The sequence below is a fragment of the Acanthopagrus latus genome, chromosome 7 (assembly GCF_904848185.1).
Source record: "Acanthopagrus latus isolate v.2019 chromosome 7, fAcaLat1.1, whole genome shotgun sequence".
In the NCBI taxonomy this organism is placed as follows: domain Eukaryota; kingdom Metazoa; phylum Chordata; class Actinopteri; order Spariformes; family Sparidae; genus Acanthopagrus; species Acanthopagrus latus.
This window is the reverse complement of record NC_051045.1, coordinates 28,169,160-28,190,302: the sequence shown is the minus strand read 5'-3', so window position 1 is coordinate 28,190,302 and position 21,143 is coordinate 28,169,160. Positions and strand designations below refer to the sequence as shown.

Below are 21,143 nucleotides of genomic sequence, written 5' to 3'. Positions count from 1 at the left end.
AATTTTCTGTCAACCAGAAATAAAAAAAATAATTTAAAAAATCACAAAAGAAAAGCTTTTTTCCCAGCATTATTCTCATACATAGTAACTACGATATCACTGATATTCATGCTCTCCACTAATTCAAAAATCTCCTGACAGCATCAATAACTATTTCTTTTCTCTCAAGACTGTAGGATATGGTTAAATCAATCATATTGCAATTACTTTGACAGCTGTTGTGATTACCATATGATATATGATAGCAGGAATGATCATTTTTACATGATGTGACATTTGCTCAGGTTTGTATGAAACATATGCATTTTCTTACATTATGAGAATATAATTTGTAGGTCAGAGCATCACTACAGTAGGCCTAGCATCCAGCTGACTTTTCACATTTTACTTTTAGCTTAACTTAGCTTTAGCCTCTGTGATTTGGGTATTCTCTTCAGTCATATTATGATTTTGAGTAGGCCTATTATGTGATTAACTGTATGGACCTCCACTCTGAGATCCGGAGAAGAGAGGAACTCTGTAGGATTGTTTTCAAGGTCTTCACTCAGGATCACAAGTTAAAGGCAGCAGTACCGAGATCGAAAAGTGGACGAAGGTATGTCAGTTGCTGCTCAGCAGTGTATACCAATTCATAGACTGGTATACCGATCCATGGAGTGGTATGTCACTGTTATTCCGCTCCTAATCCAACAATACATGACGGTATGTGCCACTTGAGACTGGATGGGTACCGTTGACTCAGTAGCAAAAACTTTGAGCCAGCCAACCAAACAATACTGATAGGATTTCTTTATAAGGAGAACACAATAATGCAGTACTTCATATAAAATCTATGTTGCGGAACATTTACCAGTGTGGCATATTATGTATCATATTCACTGTACTTTGAATGGCCAGAATAAGACTGGCAACGGTGGCTGGGATAACATTAGCCATGTTAGCTAAGACTAGCTCTTCCATTAGATTTGAGTAGTTTATAGGCAGAAATTTAGACAAATGACTTTATTATCATAGCAAGAATCCAAAGTGTAATTACATTATATATGCATACATGCCAGCAACATAACATACAACAGAAATGCATATATTCCTTTATTTTCGACAGTGTGTTAAGTTAGCATTGTCAATAAAGACTGGAAAAATGTAAACATTTACAGCAGTATGCTTTAAAACCAGCCCAGTGGTATTATATTCATTCATATTCTATAATTATTATATGGGCGGTACCCATCCAACAGTCTTTCAATAGCATAAGAGTCTCAAGTTGCACATACTGTCATGTGTCGGAGGAATACCAGTGGAATTACAGCGACATACCTCTCCAAGGATCGGTGTACATGTATGTATATGTGTATATGCCGCTGAGCAGCAATTGACATACCTTCGGCCACTATTCAATCTCAGCGTCACACGTTGAAGGTGCACTGCGTAGTTTTGGGGAAGGAATTTTAATGAGAAGAGAAAGATCTTCATTGATTATTTTTAAATGAACAGACTCTCTTTATTTAGACTTAGACAACTTTATTAATCCTTTTGGGAGGTTCCCTCATGTAAATTATTATTATTATTCATGACTGAAAAAACTAAATGAACAGACTGATCGTGAAGGACAACACAATTTATTCTGTTTTACTTTGTTTAGATAGATAGATAACTTTATTAATCCACAAGGCGAAATTTGGTCATCATAGCAGCAGGTACATTCAGTACAAATGCAATTAAAATATAAGGGCAAATATAGAGGCTATAAGAAACAATAAACTACCATATACAATATGCATCAAAAACAATAGAATATGTGGTGGACCCTGCCACTTTTCTAGCTTCAAACAGTGTTCTGGGACCTTATTATCCTCTGAAGACAGCTTGTTTATTCACTGATGGAAAAATACACATTTTTTAGTTTGTATTATTATATTATTAATGTTGTAAATCTAAAAAAATATGTGTTTGAATGTCTATTCCAAAACTACACAATGCCTGTTTAAAGATTTGGTTTGGATTTATCTTTCACCAGCAGGAACCTTCAACTGCTCAACAGTACTCCAATACATTGATCTGATGGTATAATAACTGTATTTCATTTAAGTTGTGCAATAAAGATGTTTCGAAAAAGGACACTGTAAATGCAGCCAAGCTCCCACACACACTTAATGTAACTAATCAGCACCGACACTCAGCTGGGACAGTGTTCCTGTGTGGAACAATACACCAAAATAACCATGGGAATGTGTGTATCCTGGACCATGTGTTGTTCCACACAGTTCCGTTCAGCTGCAGGAGTCAGGTCACCTCGGACACTTCGGGGAACGTTGGTTTACATATTTACTTTTCAACTGAATGTTCCCACATTGATCTAATAGAGCCAGCTTTTTCCAGTTTGCTTCTAATGCAGTGCTACCCTCCAGCAGCCAGGCTCTTATGCAACCCTGTGCCTATCACCTCACCATATTTCCACTATACCTCAATTCCCAGGCAGGCGAAGGGAGTGAAAAACTGGGAACATGGAAACAATTCAAGTGGCCTAGTATGTATGAGCAGGCCATAGGAGCTTTGTGAATTCCCCACAGAGCCTTCCATCACCAGAGCCCTGAGAGAAGTCACAGTTAACTTGTTTTCTTTCTCTCTTTTTCTTCGAAAGGAAGAGGAGTGCCTCTACATGTGACATCACAAGAAACTTGAAACCATCATTTTCAGCGGCCCTTCCTCCTCACTGCCTGCTCCCACTTTTGCTCCCCTCTCCCCAAACTCTCCCTCGCTTCTTTGCTGGGCTCCATAAACATCAGCATTGCCATCGTCCTGGGCCAAACTACACCTCTGATCCCAGGACTTCACCACACAGGTTCCCCTGTGCTTCGTAGAGTCAGCTGGGTCTGCTTCTGGAGGTAAGTCTGTCCATTCTTCTGGCTGCATTGGAGCTACTGTGCTGCCACGTGGTTTAGAAACTTGAGGAGGTCTCCACAGGAGGAGTGAGGAACCATGGGGAGAAGAGCACAGCTTTGTTAGTGCCACCAACTTGTCCTCATAGGCTTGGATTTTGAAAGGTTGATCACACTTCTTACATTAGTTGTATGCATAGGTTATCCAGCTATTTTCAGTTTGTCACTGAGAGTCAGTAATTGACAGCTCTTTTAATACTTATTAGATTAGATTTAAAGTAACTTAACTTACTCTAAATGAGCATGAGCACAATTCTTCTTGAAATCTAAAATCTAATTTCAAGCTATTTTCTAATCTATTGACATTTTACTAATTATTTTTTAAATGAACTATTAATGATTTTTTTCAAGTCAGAAGGTAACTGCAGTAATATGAATTTTGCTAAACAGTAAGGTTAGTTGGTTTCTATTGTATATAAATATGTAATGTTCCCTAATTATCTTGTTTCTGTTTTGGCTTTTTTTTTTTTTTTTTTTTTAATTTTTTTATTTTTAAGAATTGACCATTTAAATGACAAATGGTGAGTCTTGAAGTATGCATAATTTTTCCAGTAACTTAGATATTAGATATTTGTGGAGTAAAAAATGAAGAAAGAGACAGATTATGGGGAAAGCTTTAATTAATGCACTCATGTGCTCTTAACATGTATGCATATACTATGTTGACGACCACACATCAATATACAACAACAACAACACACAAACAGTGAACAGATTTGAGTTTATGTGAGCCTCAGCAGATGATTGTCCTGCTGTCAATCTCAGGTTAATGGGCTGCATATTCAAAAAGAAAAAGACTGAAACACATGGGAAGAGATGAGAGCATTACATAAGCTGTATATCTACACATTCCATGCTTGGAAAGAAGGGGAGGGCCTCTTTCAGGCACACATTGTACACTATATGTTCTATCTGACCTCAGTGTCTAGCAGACTATATATACAGTCCCAGCCAGACAAACACACGTGTTTTTCTGTTGGCTTTCAAAACTCTTTGAATAATGTGTAATGGTTTATTTATGTATTTTTTTCAATGCCAGAACTCAGGAGAATAACACTTATTAAAGACCTTGTAATTAATGGTATTTAACAGACAGTGAGATCCTTGTAAATCCTTTAATTATGTGTTAATAAGATGATATAGGTGTAATAATATGATCATTTTAACATTTATTGTTTCTATTATAGTTCAGTCTTATAAGAAAAGTGTTTCCGAAAATGCTTTCAGTAGCATTACAAACTAGTTTACTGAGTTTAAATAGATAATGGGTCCTAAGAGCAATAGCAAATGGAAAAACAACATGCCTCATCAATGTTTTTCTATTCTATCACTGCATGGAAATTAGGCATTCTATTTCTAAAGGGATGACCAATAGTCACAGGCAACCAACTACTTTAGTTTCAAAGTGACAATTGCACAATTTATTTAATTGTGTTTATGCCATTAGTGATGTTCTATTAAACATCATCAAAATGTCTGACATCATACAGTTTCCTCAATGTTTAAAGATGCTGTAATTGTCCAGATAATTGTACATTTTTTTCCTAAATATTTTTCTTTATATTTGATACTATATTTGATAGGAAATTAATTTTACAGGTTGTCCTCAAGTATGCTTTTATGCTTCACGGCTATAAAGAATATTTTCTTAATTAATCTTTTATCTACCTTGACAACATGCAATATTCTAAATAGGGTTCCTGCTAAAGCATGATTAACTGTTAGTAAGTGTATTATCACGTGTATTAACCCAAAGTCATTGCTCTCCCTTTAGTCTGGTAGCTGCAAAACATTTAGCTCAATGTTAATAAGTGCATTGTTTACTGCTAATAAATACCAAATACAGTGTGCAAATATTACAATTAAAAATATAGATATACATTTATACTATTGATTAATTATAAATATTACAATAGAAGATTTATGAGAAACTCAATTTGATAACCTTCCCCAGCTGTCCAAAGCTATAACTTTTTTCATCAGTGCTTATAAATGTCCTATAATCTTAGTCATCCATCAATGAAATACATGTTTATGACACAATAATGTACACTTATACATTATTTTGTTTAATATCGATAAATATAAACAATTAACAAGTAACTTGTAAAAGCCTTGTTAAATATTAACTAACAGTTAGGACCTTAGTATAAAGGTTATTCACTTTCTCTTCAAGAGTGAGATATAAAGATAGATACCACAAACAGAAAACAGTTATAATATATAATGAATATGACACACAGTGTGCTCAACTCACATTTATGTTTTCTGTAAACTTAACCATAAATTAAATAAAGCCAAAATGTCATTCTTATTTATTTCTGTTTGTGGACAAAATAAAAAAAAAGGATCCAACATTTACAGTGGGTGTCTTTGGCCAAGAAGCACAGGCAAAAAAAACTCTTGAAAGTGATTGGTGCATGGGGTGGGTGGGTGTACCTGCATCACATAATAAGTCACATAAGTTACATAATGTCAGGTGAGCAGACAGCCACAGGAAACACTTTGACTTTCCATTTACTTTGCAGCAGCTGACTATTTCCTTTAATGGGATTGGCTGAGACTTAGTGTTGTACAGTGAATGCTATGGTTCAACATATTCCCCTGATAAAAAAGCAGGTTCAAACTACTCATGGGTTGTGTGTGTAATAATCATTGGCTTAGCAATGAAAAGGTGTCAGTTCACCCAAATCAAATCAATATACTAACTACCAGTCAGGCTAAATAGTGCCTTTTTATCATGATGAACTAATGTGACTAATAACCTTTGAATGGACAGAATAAGCCGGATATGGTTCAGTTGCTTTGCGTCAGTTGTCATTTTACATTATTTTAAATGAAGCTTAGGAGCACACAAAATGCAGTTAACTAATTTCATCAGTGTTGTATGTAAAAGTACATGTGATTGCTCTGCCACCACCTGGTAATGATAAGAAATTATTTTCCTCTCATTAAAAAACTTTTTTTTTAAATTTCCTTCTAGGAAACAAGAATATGTTAAGTATTGCTTATAAAGTGTGTAATAGTATAGAACTGTGAAAAGCCTCTCTGTGTGGGGGCAGTATTTACAAATACAGTCCATGTGACGGCTGCTGTACAAAATGTCAATGTCTGAGGAGCCAGCTCAGTCATGTTTGAGTAGGGAGGTCATTCTCAGCTGTTATCACTCTGTCTCTTGTTACTGAAGCCTACAGGCAACAGATATCCACGACTGGAGCCGTCCACACATGGCTCAACTCCAGCCACTTATCTGTAGAGCCACGTTGCCTTTCACTGGGAATTGGAAATTGGCTTACCAATACAAAATATGACTCTGTCAGAGGTTTGTTAATGTTAGCCAGCTGTATGTTATTAGCAAAGAGCAGTGAGCAATCTATTTGTCTGACATTTAGCCTAGTATAGGAGCAAATGGCAAAAGAGGTTCTGTACAAAAAAAAGTCAGTTTCACCAACTTTGCTGCTCCTCTCAGTTCTACTCGACTTTTAAGCACATTTTATGCTCGCTGTTTGGATTTTACAGTCCACAACTTCACTGTTTAAGTTCACTCTCATTGCTCTCATCAATTTTGTTTGCAGCACCAGAAATCAGCTGTTTTAAGAGAAAAGAAACTCTGATAAAAACTAGCTGGTGAACAAAGCAGAGGACTTAGATACAGATGGAGATCAAAAACAGAGCTAAAAAAAAGAGATAATATAGGACATACATTCATTATCATACCAAGGGTGTTCGGCAACTTGATCCTAAACAATTATGATAACAGTGCAAGTCCCCTCTTGGCAATTTCTACCTCTCTTAAAAAAAAAAAAAAGAAAAAAACACACATTTGAAGTTATATTATGATAAAAAGAAGATAAAAAAGAAGAAAATATAGTCCTCTGTTAGCAATATTTACATGTATAGGTGTGTGTGTGTGTGTGTGTGTGTGTGTGTGTGTGCGCGCGCTCACTGACCAGTAGTTCTTAACCAAATTTTCAGTTCATAATCACAGCAGACCTTTTTACACGATTGAAATTTGAGATGCTGAAACAAGTAAATACTGTTGTTTTTGGTTCATAAATTGTTTAGCAATATTGCAGCATTGATTTTCTGTAATGAATAATGCTTTCAGCTCTTAACGCATTTGCCTTGAAATGGGGTCATTTTTAATCCATCCATCCATCCATCATCTGTACACATTATATATGTACGCCGCTTAATCCTCTGCAGGGTCGCGGGGGGGCTGGAGCCTATCCCAGCTGACTTAGGGCGAAGGCAGGGGACACCCTGGACAGGTCGCCAGTCTATCGCAGGGCTACACATAGAGACGAACAACCACACTCTCATTCACACCTACGGACAATTTAGAATGATCAATTAACCTCAGAATGTTTTTGGACTGTGGGAGGAAGCCGGAGTACCCGGTGAAAACCCACGCTTGCACAGGGAGAACATACAAACTCCACACAGAAAGATCCCAGGCGTCCCAACCGGGACGTGAACCGGCGATCTTCTAGCTGTGAGGCAGCAGTGCTAGCCACTGGGCCACTGTGCAGCCCGTCATTTTTAATATTACAAATATTAAAAGATGATACCAATTGCAACCAAAAGTCAATAGAACATTGTCATTGCGCTTGACATCCTTTGATGAAGTAATTTGTTTGGTACCACAGGTACATTCAGACCGTATCATCTGGCACAGCTTTGACTGTAAACCAGAGGCACCAGTGTCAAAACATGTACATTGGACATTGGACATGAGTAACTCGTACTCATTCTGAACATTTAAACATGCTGCAGTCATTGACATATTATCACCAATTATCAGAATTTTCTTTGGTGAATACATTTCATAACCTGACAGTTGCCCAGTTGTATCAGCTAATGTAATGGTGGCACTGCTGTAACAACGGAAATATTTAGAGAGAATAATAGAGAAAATAAAAGCTCAGCGCTCAGGGCTCCATTATATCCTTCATCCTTTTTTGTTGTTAATTTGTTCCTTCTTTACCTCTTCACTTCACCCCTTTTTTCTTTCTCCCTTTTAGTTTAATTTTCCATCTAATTTCCTCTTTCTTGTCATGTTTAACAACTTCCAATCTCTTATACTGTCTTTATTCAAGGTGTTTTGTGGTGACAGTGTGTGCCCACCTTAATTTAGCTGCCTGGCATTCAGGCGTCAATAATAAGTTAAAGGTTCCATATTATCAAAAACACATTTTCTCTGGTATCTACATATATAAGCTGGTCCTCCTTGAGCCTACCAACTCACAGAATGAGGAAAACAAGCGATTCCTGCATGGTCTCTGCACCACACCCACTGGTAAAACGGCGCTCCTACAGGCTGTTTAGATTCAGCACCTTTCATAATGCAACGAAAGGAGTCATTTTCATTGGCCGACCTCCTCTGTGCGGTGATAGGAGATATCCGAGAGAGGGGCGTACATCCCCGAGGTGAAGTTCGGTGTGTCCAGCGGTAAGATAGCAGTGTTTCGCAATGTTGTCTCTCAGAGTTAGATGCGCAAATTACTCTGTTGTTGGTTCTAAAAATTAACATAAGTGCCTATAATCTGTCTCAGCTACAGAACAACAGAAGAGACAGTGGTTGTGTTTCACAGATGGGTTTGGGGCAATGCATTTTGAATACAGTGTTGTTGGACCTCTGACAGCTGTGTGAAATTGATGAAAAACAGTATAATATGGGACCTTTAATGTGAGCAGCGTGCTCATGTGTATGTGATGATACCTGAGACTTGAGATTTATAAGACAACCACTGACACTTACATACCCGCCTTCTTAATGTAATGTGGCTCCCTGATTGGTTATGGGAGAAAACAAAGGAAACACAAACTGAGGTGGTTTAATCTGTGTGTGTGTGTGTGTGTGTGTGTGTGTGTGTGTGTTTGTTTTGATTTTGTTTTTTCAGATTTCCCTGTTCAATTGAAAATTTCAAGTTCCATGAAGAAATAAGTGAGGCTCTGTACTCGTCAGAAGTATGGAACTGCAGAAACTATCAAATGGTAGTCACCAACATGATGCTGCTGGTTCTGTGGAGGGAGGGTATGTATCCATTATGTGTCCTCTATGCTGACTTGCTATTAATGCACAATGCATGAAATATATTTATATTTAATTATATTATGAATTATTAAGTGCAGTTTTTCTTTTGTGTATATTTCAGAGTCCCACCAGAGGAGGAAAAGTTCCTGCAACACAAGAGTGATGGATCGAAGAGACCTCAGTTCACAGATGTGAGTTTGAGAGTGAGGCAGAGGCCATGCAGCCTGTCAGTGCCCCTAACACTGGTTAAATGTATGAGATTATGCCTCAAGATTAACTTACAATAGCTTTTATGTAACATTACACAATATGAAATCATACAAATAACTGTATTGTGTCTTTGAAGTTAATATTTCCTTTTTATGTCTTTTCCAGTTTGAAGGTAAAACCTCCTTTGGGATGTCTGTCTTCAACCTGAGTAATGCCATCATGGGCAGCGGCATCCTGGGTCTGTCATATGCCATGTCAAACACCGGCATTGTCCTCTTCCTGTGAGTACCACTAACATACACTTTGGTGTAAATAGTGCAACTGACAGACACAGACACACACACGCACACCTAACCCTAACCCAGGCTGAAGAAGGCTGTGTTTCTCAGTGTAATGTGTAGGGACAGTCATGTTGACTGGCTGCTTATGGCCCACTCAGTCTTCAAACATGGGCTTATTGTGCTGCCGTTAAATTGGGATGTAGCAAGAGAGAAACTAAAGATGTATTTGTGTAAATCTGACAACATCTCTTTCAGTTGAATGTGTTTTTTATTTGGCTCCCTGAAAATGTAATGACTGCATGTAGCTTTTTAAGGCTGAAAGCTTACACACTTAGTAGTACACACTTCTCTGATCAACATGTTAGTGACGTTGATTTCATTACCAACCAGATGTGTTTGTGTTTTACAGGATCTTGCTGACATGTATTGCCTGTCTGTCCTGTTATTCCATCCACCTACTGCTACGCAGTGCTGGAATTGTGGGTAAGGATTCATTTTAGTCTTTTCACTTCTGTACCTAAGGCCAGTTTAGCTAATCGTCCTTAACAAAACCAGGCCAGTGGCCTATAAAAGCAGCCAACACCAGAATGGTAAATATTGCCTTGACAAACCACATATGCACTACATTCAGTCCAGCAGCATTACTGTGTCTGTCCAGTGTCTTGCAGTATCTAAACAATTAACACCAATGGTTTGTGAGACATTATCATCAATACTACTCTTTTTCTTTTCTGTTTGTGAGGATGTACACCAGAACCTTGATGTTTTGTCTTTTGGCCTCCTCCTCACTTGCACCTCTTCCTCCCTGCCTAGAAAACACACTTTTAAAAATTGTAATGAATGCAATACCTTAATACAACTCAAATATCTTACTGCTAATGTTGCTTCACTATAGCTTGCAGAATCAGTAACTTCTTTTTAAATCACTTATTAAAAACAATTTTCTAGACTTGTTTTTTTTTTATGTGAAGTTGCCCTTTTTAATCTACTCTCAATTCCTCTCATGTGAGGTCATCTTCTCATCATCCTTTATTGATTTAATTATTTTATTTATGTGTGTTTTTACACTTTCTATTCTTATTTTTTTAAGTCACCTTTGACAAGGCTTTCTTGTGTTGGGCTCCACTGTTGAGTGTTTATTCTGTTATTATGTCTTCCTGAATTTCCTGCTTTTGCTGTTTTTAAAGGTGCTATATAATTAAGTTAATTATATCATTTTAATCATACCCAAATAGCATATGTATAAATAGACTTTACTATTTACTGTAAACATTTTTGTTTGCCTACTTTCAACTGATTCTGACACTGACACTTCTTTTCACAACTTTTTAATAATATACCCAGATATACTGTATGTGTAAGGAGGTTGTGTATTACTGAATTAAAGTAAGTTCTGCTTGTCTGTTTGACTTGTACAAGGGTTAACCTCCTGAGAGTTAATAAATAAATAAATAAATAAATAAATAAATAAATAGATAGATAGATAGATAGATAGATAGATAGATAGATAGATAGATAGATAGATAGATAGATAGATAGATAGATAGATAGATAGATAGATAGATAGATTGATAGATAAAAAGCAAAACGAAGAAGTCTGTTATTTTTATCCCAGGGACTGTTAGCTGGCTAGCTAGTTTTTTAACTTGTTTGCTTTTCAACTAGACAGAAGGTTGGGATTGAGAGATTGGTCCAAATGTCCAATCAGTTTGTTAACATGATTCTATATTATCCATCTCTTCAGGTATACGTGCCTATGAGCAGCTTGGCTTCAGAGCTTTTGGTCATCCAGGGAAGATTCTAGCAGCTGTCATCATAACCCTACATAACATTGGAGGTAAGACTTTGGTATAGAGGCGTGGTATTAAGAATGTTTCTGTCAGATGAGTAGGTGGTGATGATATATCCTTTCAAAGGAACCACAGCCTCTTTGTTTTATGGGATTGTGTCATATGTGGTCACGTACACTAATACAGCTAAGTCCACACTAATACAGCTAAGTCCGACTCAGTAATACAGTGACATGTGCACAATGTGAATGTGTTTTATATTGTATTGAAGTATTGATACCTTGGCACCCCACAACAATACACAGCACTAATAAACACTTTTTCTTTCTTCCTCGCCTGCAGCCATGTCCAGCTACCTGTTCATAGTAAAATCTGAGTTACCACTGGTCATCCAAGCCTTTCTTGGCCAGACATCCAGTTCTGAGTGAGTAACACTAACAATCAACAAAACGAATAAATTCAATATCGCTTTCAGCTGTGTCCATTACAGAGATGGGTCCAAATATGGCGAGGAAACATACTGATTTTAATTCTGATTCAGGAATTTAAATTGTTTTTCAAGTGTTGTCTTTTCCTGGTTTAAAAGGCTGTATTATGGCAAAGTGATGTCATTTTCTGACCTGACCAGGCTGTCCTGCTTGTTGTAATTTGCAGTATTAAGTAATAGTTTTGGGAAGGCACAGATATATCAGTCTGTGATACACACCAGTATGTGTGAGGAGAAACATCCACTGTTGGTTTGGCTCTGAACAATAGATCATTTACTGTGTTTACCAGAATGTCAGTGTTCCATTAAAACTGCTTAAAAGTGGCTTTCATTCACTCATCTTATAGAATTTTACTGTGCACTATCCACGCTGCCCGATATTCTAAAGAATGGTCCTACATTTGTCCTAATAAAGTCTTATCTGAATGAAGCCTGATATTAATTGATCACATCATCATCAACATCACTGCTGATGAGCAATGTTGTATATTAGCTGTACCTGAGCATGGTACCTGCTGCTTCACCACACTTACACCAAACTGAATGTTGTTAAGTGCACTTTAGTGCACTTGCAAGTGCGAAGAGTTGCGCTCATTAATTTAAAGGGCAACTCCACCAATTTTACACTTTATAGTGTGTTTGCATTAATATGGCATACTCAGTCTGACTGGTCACTGTGGACTATACCTGTCCTTTCTTTTTTAGGTCAATGTAAAGTTTTAATAATCTGCACTGTTGTTATTTCATGTTTTTATTCAATGTTAGGTGACCTTGGATGCCTTGAAAGGCACCATCAAATAAAATGTATTATTATTATTATTATTATTATTATTATTATTATTATTATTATTATTATTATTATTATTATTAATCTGTCTCCAGTGATGTCACTCAGTGGCTAAGTTGCACTGTGGGTAATGTGCCTGGTTTTGGAAAGGTGATATTTCTGATTCTGCTCTATCATTTCTGATCATTTGGTTTTAAAGTGTCAATAAGGAGTCCAGCAGTCAGCATGTCCTCAAGACCTGGATAAAAAAAAGTGCATAATTAGTACAGTTACTGTATGACTGCATTCAAACAGGTGTTTCCTGCTTCACAGCGTTTTTTTGTTTGTTTGTTTGTTTTTTTATGATTTCCCAATAGTAACACAGATATGCTGTATTTAGTTGTTTTTTCTGCCATTAACCTTGCTTTGTCCAATTTTCAATATCAGGATTCGAACTGACCCAATCTTACCTTTGTTGAGACAACTTGCTTTTTGTGTGGTCGCCAGACTTTATTACCTCTAAGCATTGGTTGTGTGCCTCGCAGAAATGGATGATTTGCAACTGCGAGATGTTATTAAGCTCAAGCTAAATGCTGAAGGTGATATATGAGGATGTGGAATAAGTCAGCAGCACACTCTCAGCAAACCATAACAGAAGTGGAGCAATTCTTTGAGGAAAAGCTAAAACTTATTTAAGATGTCAACATTATATGGTAACTTTCTCATGTTTAATTGCGGTTGCACTGTAAGAAACAAGGAACTGCTTCATGAAAAAGTTAATCCAAAAGACATAATGTAATAATTACCCCATCACCTCCATGCTGATGGAAAATCAGTCAGGGGAAGTTTTGTAGTCCACAGAACATTTCTGGTGTTTCACAGCTGCAAACTATTCTAAGAGACGCTATCCAAGACTCAAGAGCAAGCAGAAAAACCACCAAAGCTAATGCGCTGAGTGTATTTATATAGCTTCCGCAGCAGGGCCGGGTTCATGCAAATCATGGCCGCATTACGTAACGCGGCCATGATTTGCATGATTTTCTGACCCGCCCATTAAATCCTGAACACAGAAATCTTGAAACACAGTTTGTGAGCCTAGCTCCAAAATTAAATTCTAAATGGCTGAAGGCTTTTTACATGTTTTATGACCTTATGACATTTATGACCTTTTTAATGTGTTTAGAAGAAAATGGCTGAATTTGCTTTACATGGACTTTAAGTCATATTTTCTTCCCAATTGACACAGTCAAGGGTATGAGCCATGTCTCTCACATCACAGCTACTTATCTACATGTAGTAAATACAATATACCACAAACCTATATTTGACTTCCCGCCCCTGGAAAAAAACTGAAAGTTGTCAGTTTTCAACAGAATAGACCTGAATGCAGCTCTCACAGTTTTCTACTATGTGTGTGTTTGTGCCTTACTGTATGTGTGTTTTCTTCACCTAGCGACTGGTTCATGAATGGAAACTACCTCATCATCATTGTCACTGTCTGCATCATCCTTCCACTAACGTTGATGAAACACCTTGGTACGTCCTTCAACCCAATCACACTCAACATTCCTCAGAGAGATGCTTTTGAAAGTTGGGCTCAATAAGGTCATTTATTATATTAAGTCTTCAGAAAAAAAACACCCCATTTTGCCTTGTATTGTATGGTGTGACTTAAATTTAATATAGCCTTCAGAAAGCAAAGAAGGAGAGAAAAGATTTCTGGTTCTGCTCTCTTGCAGACACTCAGATGAAATACGTTTCATCACCACAACATTTTAATATAGTCACAGTGTGTCTGAGACTTGTGTTTTTGCATTTTGCAGGGTACCTTGGTTATACCAGTGGCTTCTCTCTGTCCTGCATGGTCTTCTTCCTCTCTTCGGTGAGTCCCCACTAAAAAAATACCCAAATGCCGCCAAGCATGAGTGCAGTTCAGAGATGTGAAACAGAATGCCAGTGGAGCTTGGGTCTGACTCTGTTAACACTCTCTAAGACTTGCTCTGAATCCTGCTTGGACAGGGATGAGTTGCATCCAACAGCTGCTGCAGACTTCTGTTTGTTCTTTTTGGGAATGCATACAACTGCTGCTGGGTGCACAGTCTCAATATGTCAATTGCCAAGATGTAGCTACATGTCAGAGAAGAGTCAAGTTGCCAAATAAAACAACATGTGATTGGTAAGAGTCCAAAAAGTGCCATAAGTTGTACTGTCAGGAAAGGCGGCAAATATAACGTGTTTCACTTCGTCAAAGTCTCTCTCTCTCTCTCTCTGTCACATCAGGTAATCTACAAGAGATTCAACATTGCCTGCCCTCTGGAATTGTTCGGCAACTATTCTGTGAACACAGTGGTCCCAGAGGACACATGCACCACCAAATTCTTCACCATCAACCAAGAGGTTGGAGATAAACTCCCTAAATTTCAAGCACACAATGAAACTGTTCATTTATGAGCTCTGTTCAGAGAACTGTGCTTTGCTCTGAACCCGTGTACGGTTGGAAACTATTTGTGGATGCATCATATTACAGGGGGTAGTGTGGAGTTCATATGCTTCCTGGAAAATAACCAAGTGAAGTTATTTTGTTACTTGATTTGCAGACGGCATACACCATCCCCATTCTGGCATTTGCCTTTGTATGTCACCCTGAAGTGCTTCCCATCTACACTGAACTGAGCAAGTAAGATACATGCGAGTCTTACATTTGTCACACACAGTTTACATCATGCACTTTGATGGTCAGAATACCACCCCTCACTCTCAGTGTCTCAAACACAGACGCCTGATCGGTGGCCCTACACTTCTTGGTTTGATGCTGTAGTTAACCAATGCCACTTCTTTAAGTGCCCCTCTATTGTAGTATAAAGACTTGCTCACAAGTATCAAGTCTCTTAGGGTTGTAATGAGCACCCTATTATTCGCTGCATGTCATCAGGTCTGCTTAGAACACTACATTGTTATATCAAAAGGCCCCCACACACCGCCCAGACTGAAACCAAATGTCCAATTGCCTATATCCAAGCACTCTGTTGCCTTGTCTCACCCGTTCGGCAGGAAAGTTGCATTGAACGCACTGTTTCAATATGCTGCCAGCTCCACAGTAGCGTGCACATTCTGGGTGGCGCTACATGAAAACAGGAAATGATGAAATCGAGTGCATAGAAAAACAAACAAACACAGTATTCCAGCCCTCCCACACACCGCGCTGATTCGCTAGCACACCGCCAATCGGAGTGGTCTACAGCTAGCACACAACCAATCGGAGAATCCAGTGGCTCAGGTGGCTGACAGCCAACCTCCTCAGACTTTGCACGTTGAATCAGAGCAGACACCGTCAGCTTTCCTTTAAAATGAATAACTATATTCTGCTTTGCATAAACTGGTGATATTATAAAATTAACAGTTTGGTTCAAAGGGCAATATCTACCATTTATGAATATCAGCATGTTTCTGTGTGACAAAAATGATTCCTTGGATGAATATAAAATTCCTGATGAAATATCATTGGAGTTATCCTAACTTATGTGAACATTACTGTGGATACAGTTGTCTGTGTTGTTTAACAGTGTACATTAGCTGACTTTTTTTCCTTAAAGAAATGTTTTGGAATGAAACTCATCAAAATGTTTGCTTACCATCAGTTACATGTAGCAGGGTGTGTAGCAGCATGGTTCAAGTCACTTACAGTTACACTTACAGACACTGCAGTTTATGTTTTTATGATAGAGCATCAACTTCATTATTCATCATTAATTTACTTATTGGCCTGATAGCACAACTTTCTCATGCTTAACATTTGTCAGTGTTTAAATTAGTGAAGAAAACTAGGGTTTGTATCCCATTTGTGACTAAGAGTGATTTGTTTTGAAGTTATGTCATGTAAGTAAGAAAACTCACGTAAGTGACATAAAGCTTTTGAATAAGAGATGTACTTATGTTACTTGTGTTACTTAAGTTACGTGACATGAATGTACCCATGAATGATCTCTTCCTAAACCTAACCAAGTTGTTTTGGAGCCTAAAACTAACCAAGGAGCTTTTGTGCATAAACTGAATGGATGACTCTGGTCTGTAACTAACTGGGTCTTATTTTTGCTGTTTTGGCCGCATCAGCAACCACCAGTTAAAATGACATCTGGGGGAAAGGAAAATCAGAAGATCTGACAAGTGTCATAAGCCATAAGCTACATGCTATATGAGCACCTCAAAAACAGTCTTCTTACAACTTGTCCCCATTAAAATTAATTGTGAATGAAGACATGGAGACATGCACATGATTATAGAGGGGCAGAGGCTCAAAGTCAGAAAAAGGCAGTACGTGCGCACGCATAGCGCATGCCAAATGTGTTTCAGGCCTTAATAACACAATACATAGATTAATTTAAAATTAATAAACAAAGTACTTATAGAAAGCTAACTACTTAGCTATGTATCCTGTGTAGTTGTGAGTGATTTCCATTTCTTCTTATTGTCAACATGAGTTAATTCATATTATCAGAATACTGAGGTTTATGCAATTCTTAAAAAGCAATGAAGCACTGGCTTATTATAAGGCTGTTTATTGGAGGGCGAGTGCAAACTAGAAATACAGGCTACACATCTAAAAATGTGACAAAACCAAGAAATTACTACTGTGACTGCTACTGTGAATGTTAGTAGGAACAGCAATGTTTACAACAGCAAAGTCACTCCACTGTCATGTATCATCTCATATGCGTGTGATGGAGTTCTTGATGAGGCAGCGGCTTCTCCCTCTCTCTCTCGTCCCTCTGTGAGAGACAGAGTGGTGCCGCAGTGGAGAACCGGCTTTAGGCTCAACACACACAACACCGTATTTCAAGGAAATGTGTACGTTAGATAACCGTGGCGTTTTTATACCGTTGTTTTGACATCCCTTTGCACAACAGGAATTTATTTATTTCTTAAAAAAAAAAAAACAAAAAACCCAAACAAACAGAAAGGGCACTTTTTAATACGAGGCAAAAAGGGCAGGGGCACAAGCACCCCTTGGGCCCTATGTGTGCATGTGCCTGTCTGTAAATAAAGGCTATTCCGAAATTAAGCAATGGCAAATGCTTCTTCTCTTTTGACTTTATGTATCTTTTTCCCCCAAAGCCCAACCAAGAGGAGAATGCAGAATATTGGCAATGTTTCCATCCTGGGCATGTTCATCATGTACTTCTTCACTGCCATATTTGGCTATCTGACTTTCTACGGTGAGGCAACATCTCTTTTGCTGCAGAACGTAGCTCTGTGTAATGACAGTGAAGTGACACATGTTCTATATCTGTCTGTGTGTGTGTGTATGCAGAGAACACTGAGGCAGAGCTCCTCCATACCTACAGTAAGGTGGACCCCCTGGACACTCTGATCCTGTGTGTGCGGCTAGCTGTCCTGGTGGCTGTCACTCTGACTGTACCCGTGGTCTTGTTTCCCGTAAGATCATGTCTGGGCTTCACACACATCCATCTAACATACTCTGTGATACTCACCTGAAATACTTGTGCATTTAGTAAAGTGGGCTATGCAGTATAGAGGTTTTCATGGTAAACTCAATAAGGTACATATTTCCACAGTACTTAAGTTATTCTGTTCAGTAACTGTGATGTATCCACTTCCACCTACTTCCCACAGATGTTTAACATCAAAAGCCTACACGGAAAGGAAGACAGAATTCTTTGCATAAATTTAACAACTTTTAATTTGCGGATTTTGGATCCATTTTGGTTAGGTTGCAGAGAGCAGAGGCACACTGATTTATCCAGCTTGTGGTTTTATTGATCAGAGTTATAAAAGGGGAATTTAAGTATTTTCTAACCTGGGCCCCATAGTTACATGCTTTGGGATGTAAATTATTGAAACTTCTGAAACTTTTGGATCCTGAAGATTGGCTCAGCTGGCAGCCGCAACACGGCCACAGTGGCTACAACATAATACTTTTGGGGCAACTCTGTTAAAGAGGCTTGTTGGCCTCTGCTAACTTTGCAGAAACAATTCCTATAGAGATAGACCTTTTGATTTTGCCCAATCCTGGTACTGTCTATTTACATGAACCCCACTGGTCTTGAAAGGGTTCCCATTTCATAGGAAGAGATTTCAATCACCACCTAATACTACAAGATGAAAATCTTTTTTGTGACCAAAAATCTTGTCTGAAATTGAGCTGATGAGTTGCATGAAGACAACAGTGGAAAGAGGAAGTAGAGAACCTGCCAAACATAACTTATTACTGTAGCTTTGGCTGAACCACGATCTACATTAGATGAGGCAACAACTGTAACAACTCATAAAAGATTTTAGAGTGAGTCTTACATTAGCAGATGTAAGTTTGTTGCCCCAAAGGACTGCATTGCAGGCACTGCAGCTGCCAGAGACTGCTGGCTGAGGAGGTCAACTGATCATTAACACACCAACATATTTAAAACCACAGCCCTGGTTTTAAATGTTTGGAATTACCCTTTAAGAAAATTCTGACAACTGACAAAATGATGTGTACGTGAACTGTGTATTTCCCCTCTTGGTCTGCTGGGATTAGTGACACAGTTATATACTTCTAGTTTCATACACTGACTCGGTGTGATACCTGGGCAGCATTATGCATACTTATGTCCTGTCCTATCCTGCCAGATACGCCGTGCCCTCCTGCAGCTGCTGTTTCCAGGGAGGCCCTTCCACTGGCTCCGTCACATCATCATCGCCATGTGTCTGCTGTTTGCTGTCAACCTACTGGTCATCCTCGTTCCCAACATTAGAGACATATTTGGCATTACTGGTGAGATATTAGACTTCAAAGCTCTGATCAGTTCTGATGAGAATGCTTTCAACTGGTAAACCACAACATACAATACAGGCCAGAAAACCAGTGTTTTTTAATGTGCATTTGCAGGGCAGGATCTACTAATTGATGATCAGTAATTGCACTCTGAGCAAACAAAAACAATGTGGAGTTCCCCATGGCTCCATTCTAGGGTCTCTCCTGTTAATCATCTTCTTGCTCATACTAGCTCAGATTATTAAAGACAGCTATATTACCATAGTTATGTTGATGACACAGATTTATATCCATAAATATCCTGCAGAGGTCACCGGGGGGGTTACTGGGGAAAGGATTAAGAGGGATACTTCAGGTGATCGCCGAAACTAGTGTAAGTTACTAAAAGTAGTAACTGATGCAACTGATGGTACTTTAAGGACTTTAGAAGCATTTGATATGTGGGCAAGGCAATAGTTACAATGTGAGGGTTAGTATTCACTAGATAAAATAACTAACCTAGATCTTCATTCATGAGTGATACAGTGCACTAATCACTCTAAGAAGGAGGATTCACCTCCTGACACCATGGAAAATTCTGTGTCTGTCAATTGACTGGACATGCTGATAGTTGCACCCATAAACCATGCAATGTATTATGGGGCCAAGAATAAGGTGGATAACGATATCCCCAGATAACTATGGTACCAGACATGCACCGAATAAGTGCATTCAACAAATCAGTGAGTGATTAATTGTGCCTCCTCTGTGTGCCCAGGGGCTACCACTGCTCCCAGTCTGATCTTTATCCTTCCTGGACTCTTCTACATCCGCATTATACCCACCAACCAGGAGCCCATGACCTCCAGACCAAAGATCCAGGTAGGCTGATATCTCTCCCTGACTGTGAGAGGAGACACTCACAAAACCATCTGAGAGTTATAATTAATGTAATAGCCAGCAGCACCATTAGCCTAGTGATTCTGTATTGATGCACTGTATTTCTTTTGGTTTTCAGGCTGCATGTTTCACAGCACTGGGTTTCATATTCATGACCATGAGCCTTACATTTATTGGGATTGACTGGGTGAGCGGAGAAAAGCGAAATCTCGGCGGCCATTAAAGAGCAACCCCCTGAACCCTACAATAACAGCAGCCCATTGCTGCACTCTTCATCCAGTCCTCTGAAAGGGAAGCAAGACTCAACCACTGTTGAAAAGCTTGTGGCTTTGGTGGGACTGTTTTATTAATCATAAGGACAATCCATCCATCGAGAGTGATAAGATGAGCCCATCTTTGTCCCGTCACCCACCCAGGTTGATATATACCACCAGGCTCTATCACAGGTGGTGTTCCTTTGTTCTAAATAAAGAGCTGAGGGGCATGTTGACCATGGAAGCCCCTCAACCACTATTTGCCTTAACAACAGCTAAATGTGGTGTGTAATAAGAGCAATATTAAAGCAAATTGGACAAATGTCTAAATGCAAAAAAGCATTTGATCTGCTAAGTTTGATGGAGACAATGTATTTGTTATGTGCTTGATATAATTGCTATTCAAAAAGAGATTCCATCACAGTGTTTAACATTATAGTCCAGTAATTTCTGTTAATCTGTGAGCCACAAGAGTATTAGGTGACCTAACAGATGCCTTCAGATAATTTACTTCAATTGATGTGTTGGTGTAATTCTACAGAGTGGTGTTTGGCAAACTGGAAGAACACGTGTGGTTTCCATTAGCCAAAGTCGAACGTTAAGTTTATACAGCTGTGAACCAATTAATTTGGTATGATTTATTTGTGAATTTATTCTGGACAGGTGGATGTTCAGTGTTCATGTTGTTCAATAAAAGTTCACATGTTGAAACCTGTTTTGTTTGTTTATGG

At 38.5% G+C, this 21,143-nt stretch overlaps 1 protein-coding gene across 2 annotated transcripts in view; it reads left to right on the top strand.

Annotated features, from left to right (window-relative positions):
- LOC119022702 (sodium-coupled neutral amino acid transporter 3-like) overlaps positions 1 to 21,143 on the top strand; it is a 23,454-nt gene extending 2,311 nt beyond the window's left edge. The window contains exons 2-18 of one of the 2 annotated variants that reach the window (XM_037103889.1): positions 2,476 to 2,527; positions 2,642 to 2,885; positions 8,843 to 8,976; positions 9,098 to 9,167; positions 9,352 to 9,467; positions 9,877 to 9,950; positions 11,212 to 11,304; positions 11,600 to 11,681; positions 13,964 to 14,046; positions 14,334 to 14,392; positions 14,791 to 14,907; positions 15,108 to 15,187; positions 17,623 to 17,723; positions 17,819 to 17,943; positions 19,135 to 19,279; positions 20,037 to 20,140; positions 20,277 to 21,143. In XM_037103889.1, the coding sequence (XP_036959784.1) occupies positions 8,912 to 8,976; positions 9,098 to 9,167; positions 9,352 to 9,467; positions 9,877 to 9,950; positions 11,212 to 11,304; positions 11,600 to 11,681; positions 13,964 to 14,046; positions 14,334 to 14,392; positions 14,791 to 14,907; positions 15,108 to 15,187; positions 17,623 to 17,723; positions 17,819 to 17,943; positions 19,135 to 19,279; positions 20,037 to 20,140; positions 20,277 to 20,381 (1,419 nt within the window). In that variant the 5' untranslated portion in view covers positions 2,476 to 2,527; positions 2,642 to 2,885; positions 8,843 to 8,911 and the 3' untranslated portion in view covers positions 20,382 to 21,143. The remainder of the gene's footprint in view (positions 1 to 2,475; positions 2,528 to 2,641; positions 2,886 to 8,842; positions 8,977 to 9,097; positions 9,168 to 9,351; positions 9,468 to 9,876; positions 9,951 to 11,211; positions 11,305 to 11,599; positions 11,682 to 13,963; positions 14,047 to 14,333; positions 14,393 to 14,790; positions 14,908 to 15,107; positions 15,188 to 17,622; positions 17,724 to 17,818; positions 17,944 to 19,134; positions 19,280 to 20,036; positions 20,141 to 20,276) is intronic. The other variant, XM_037103890.1, reaches the window with a different exon arrangement.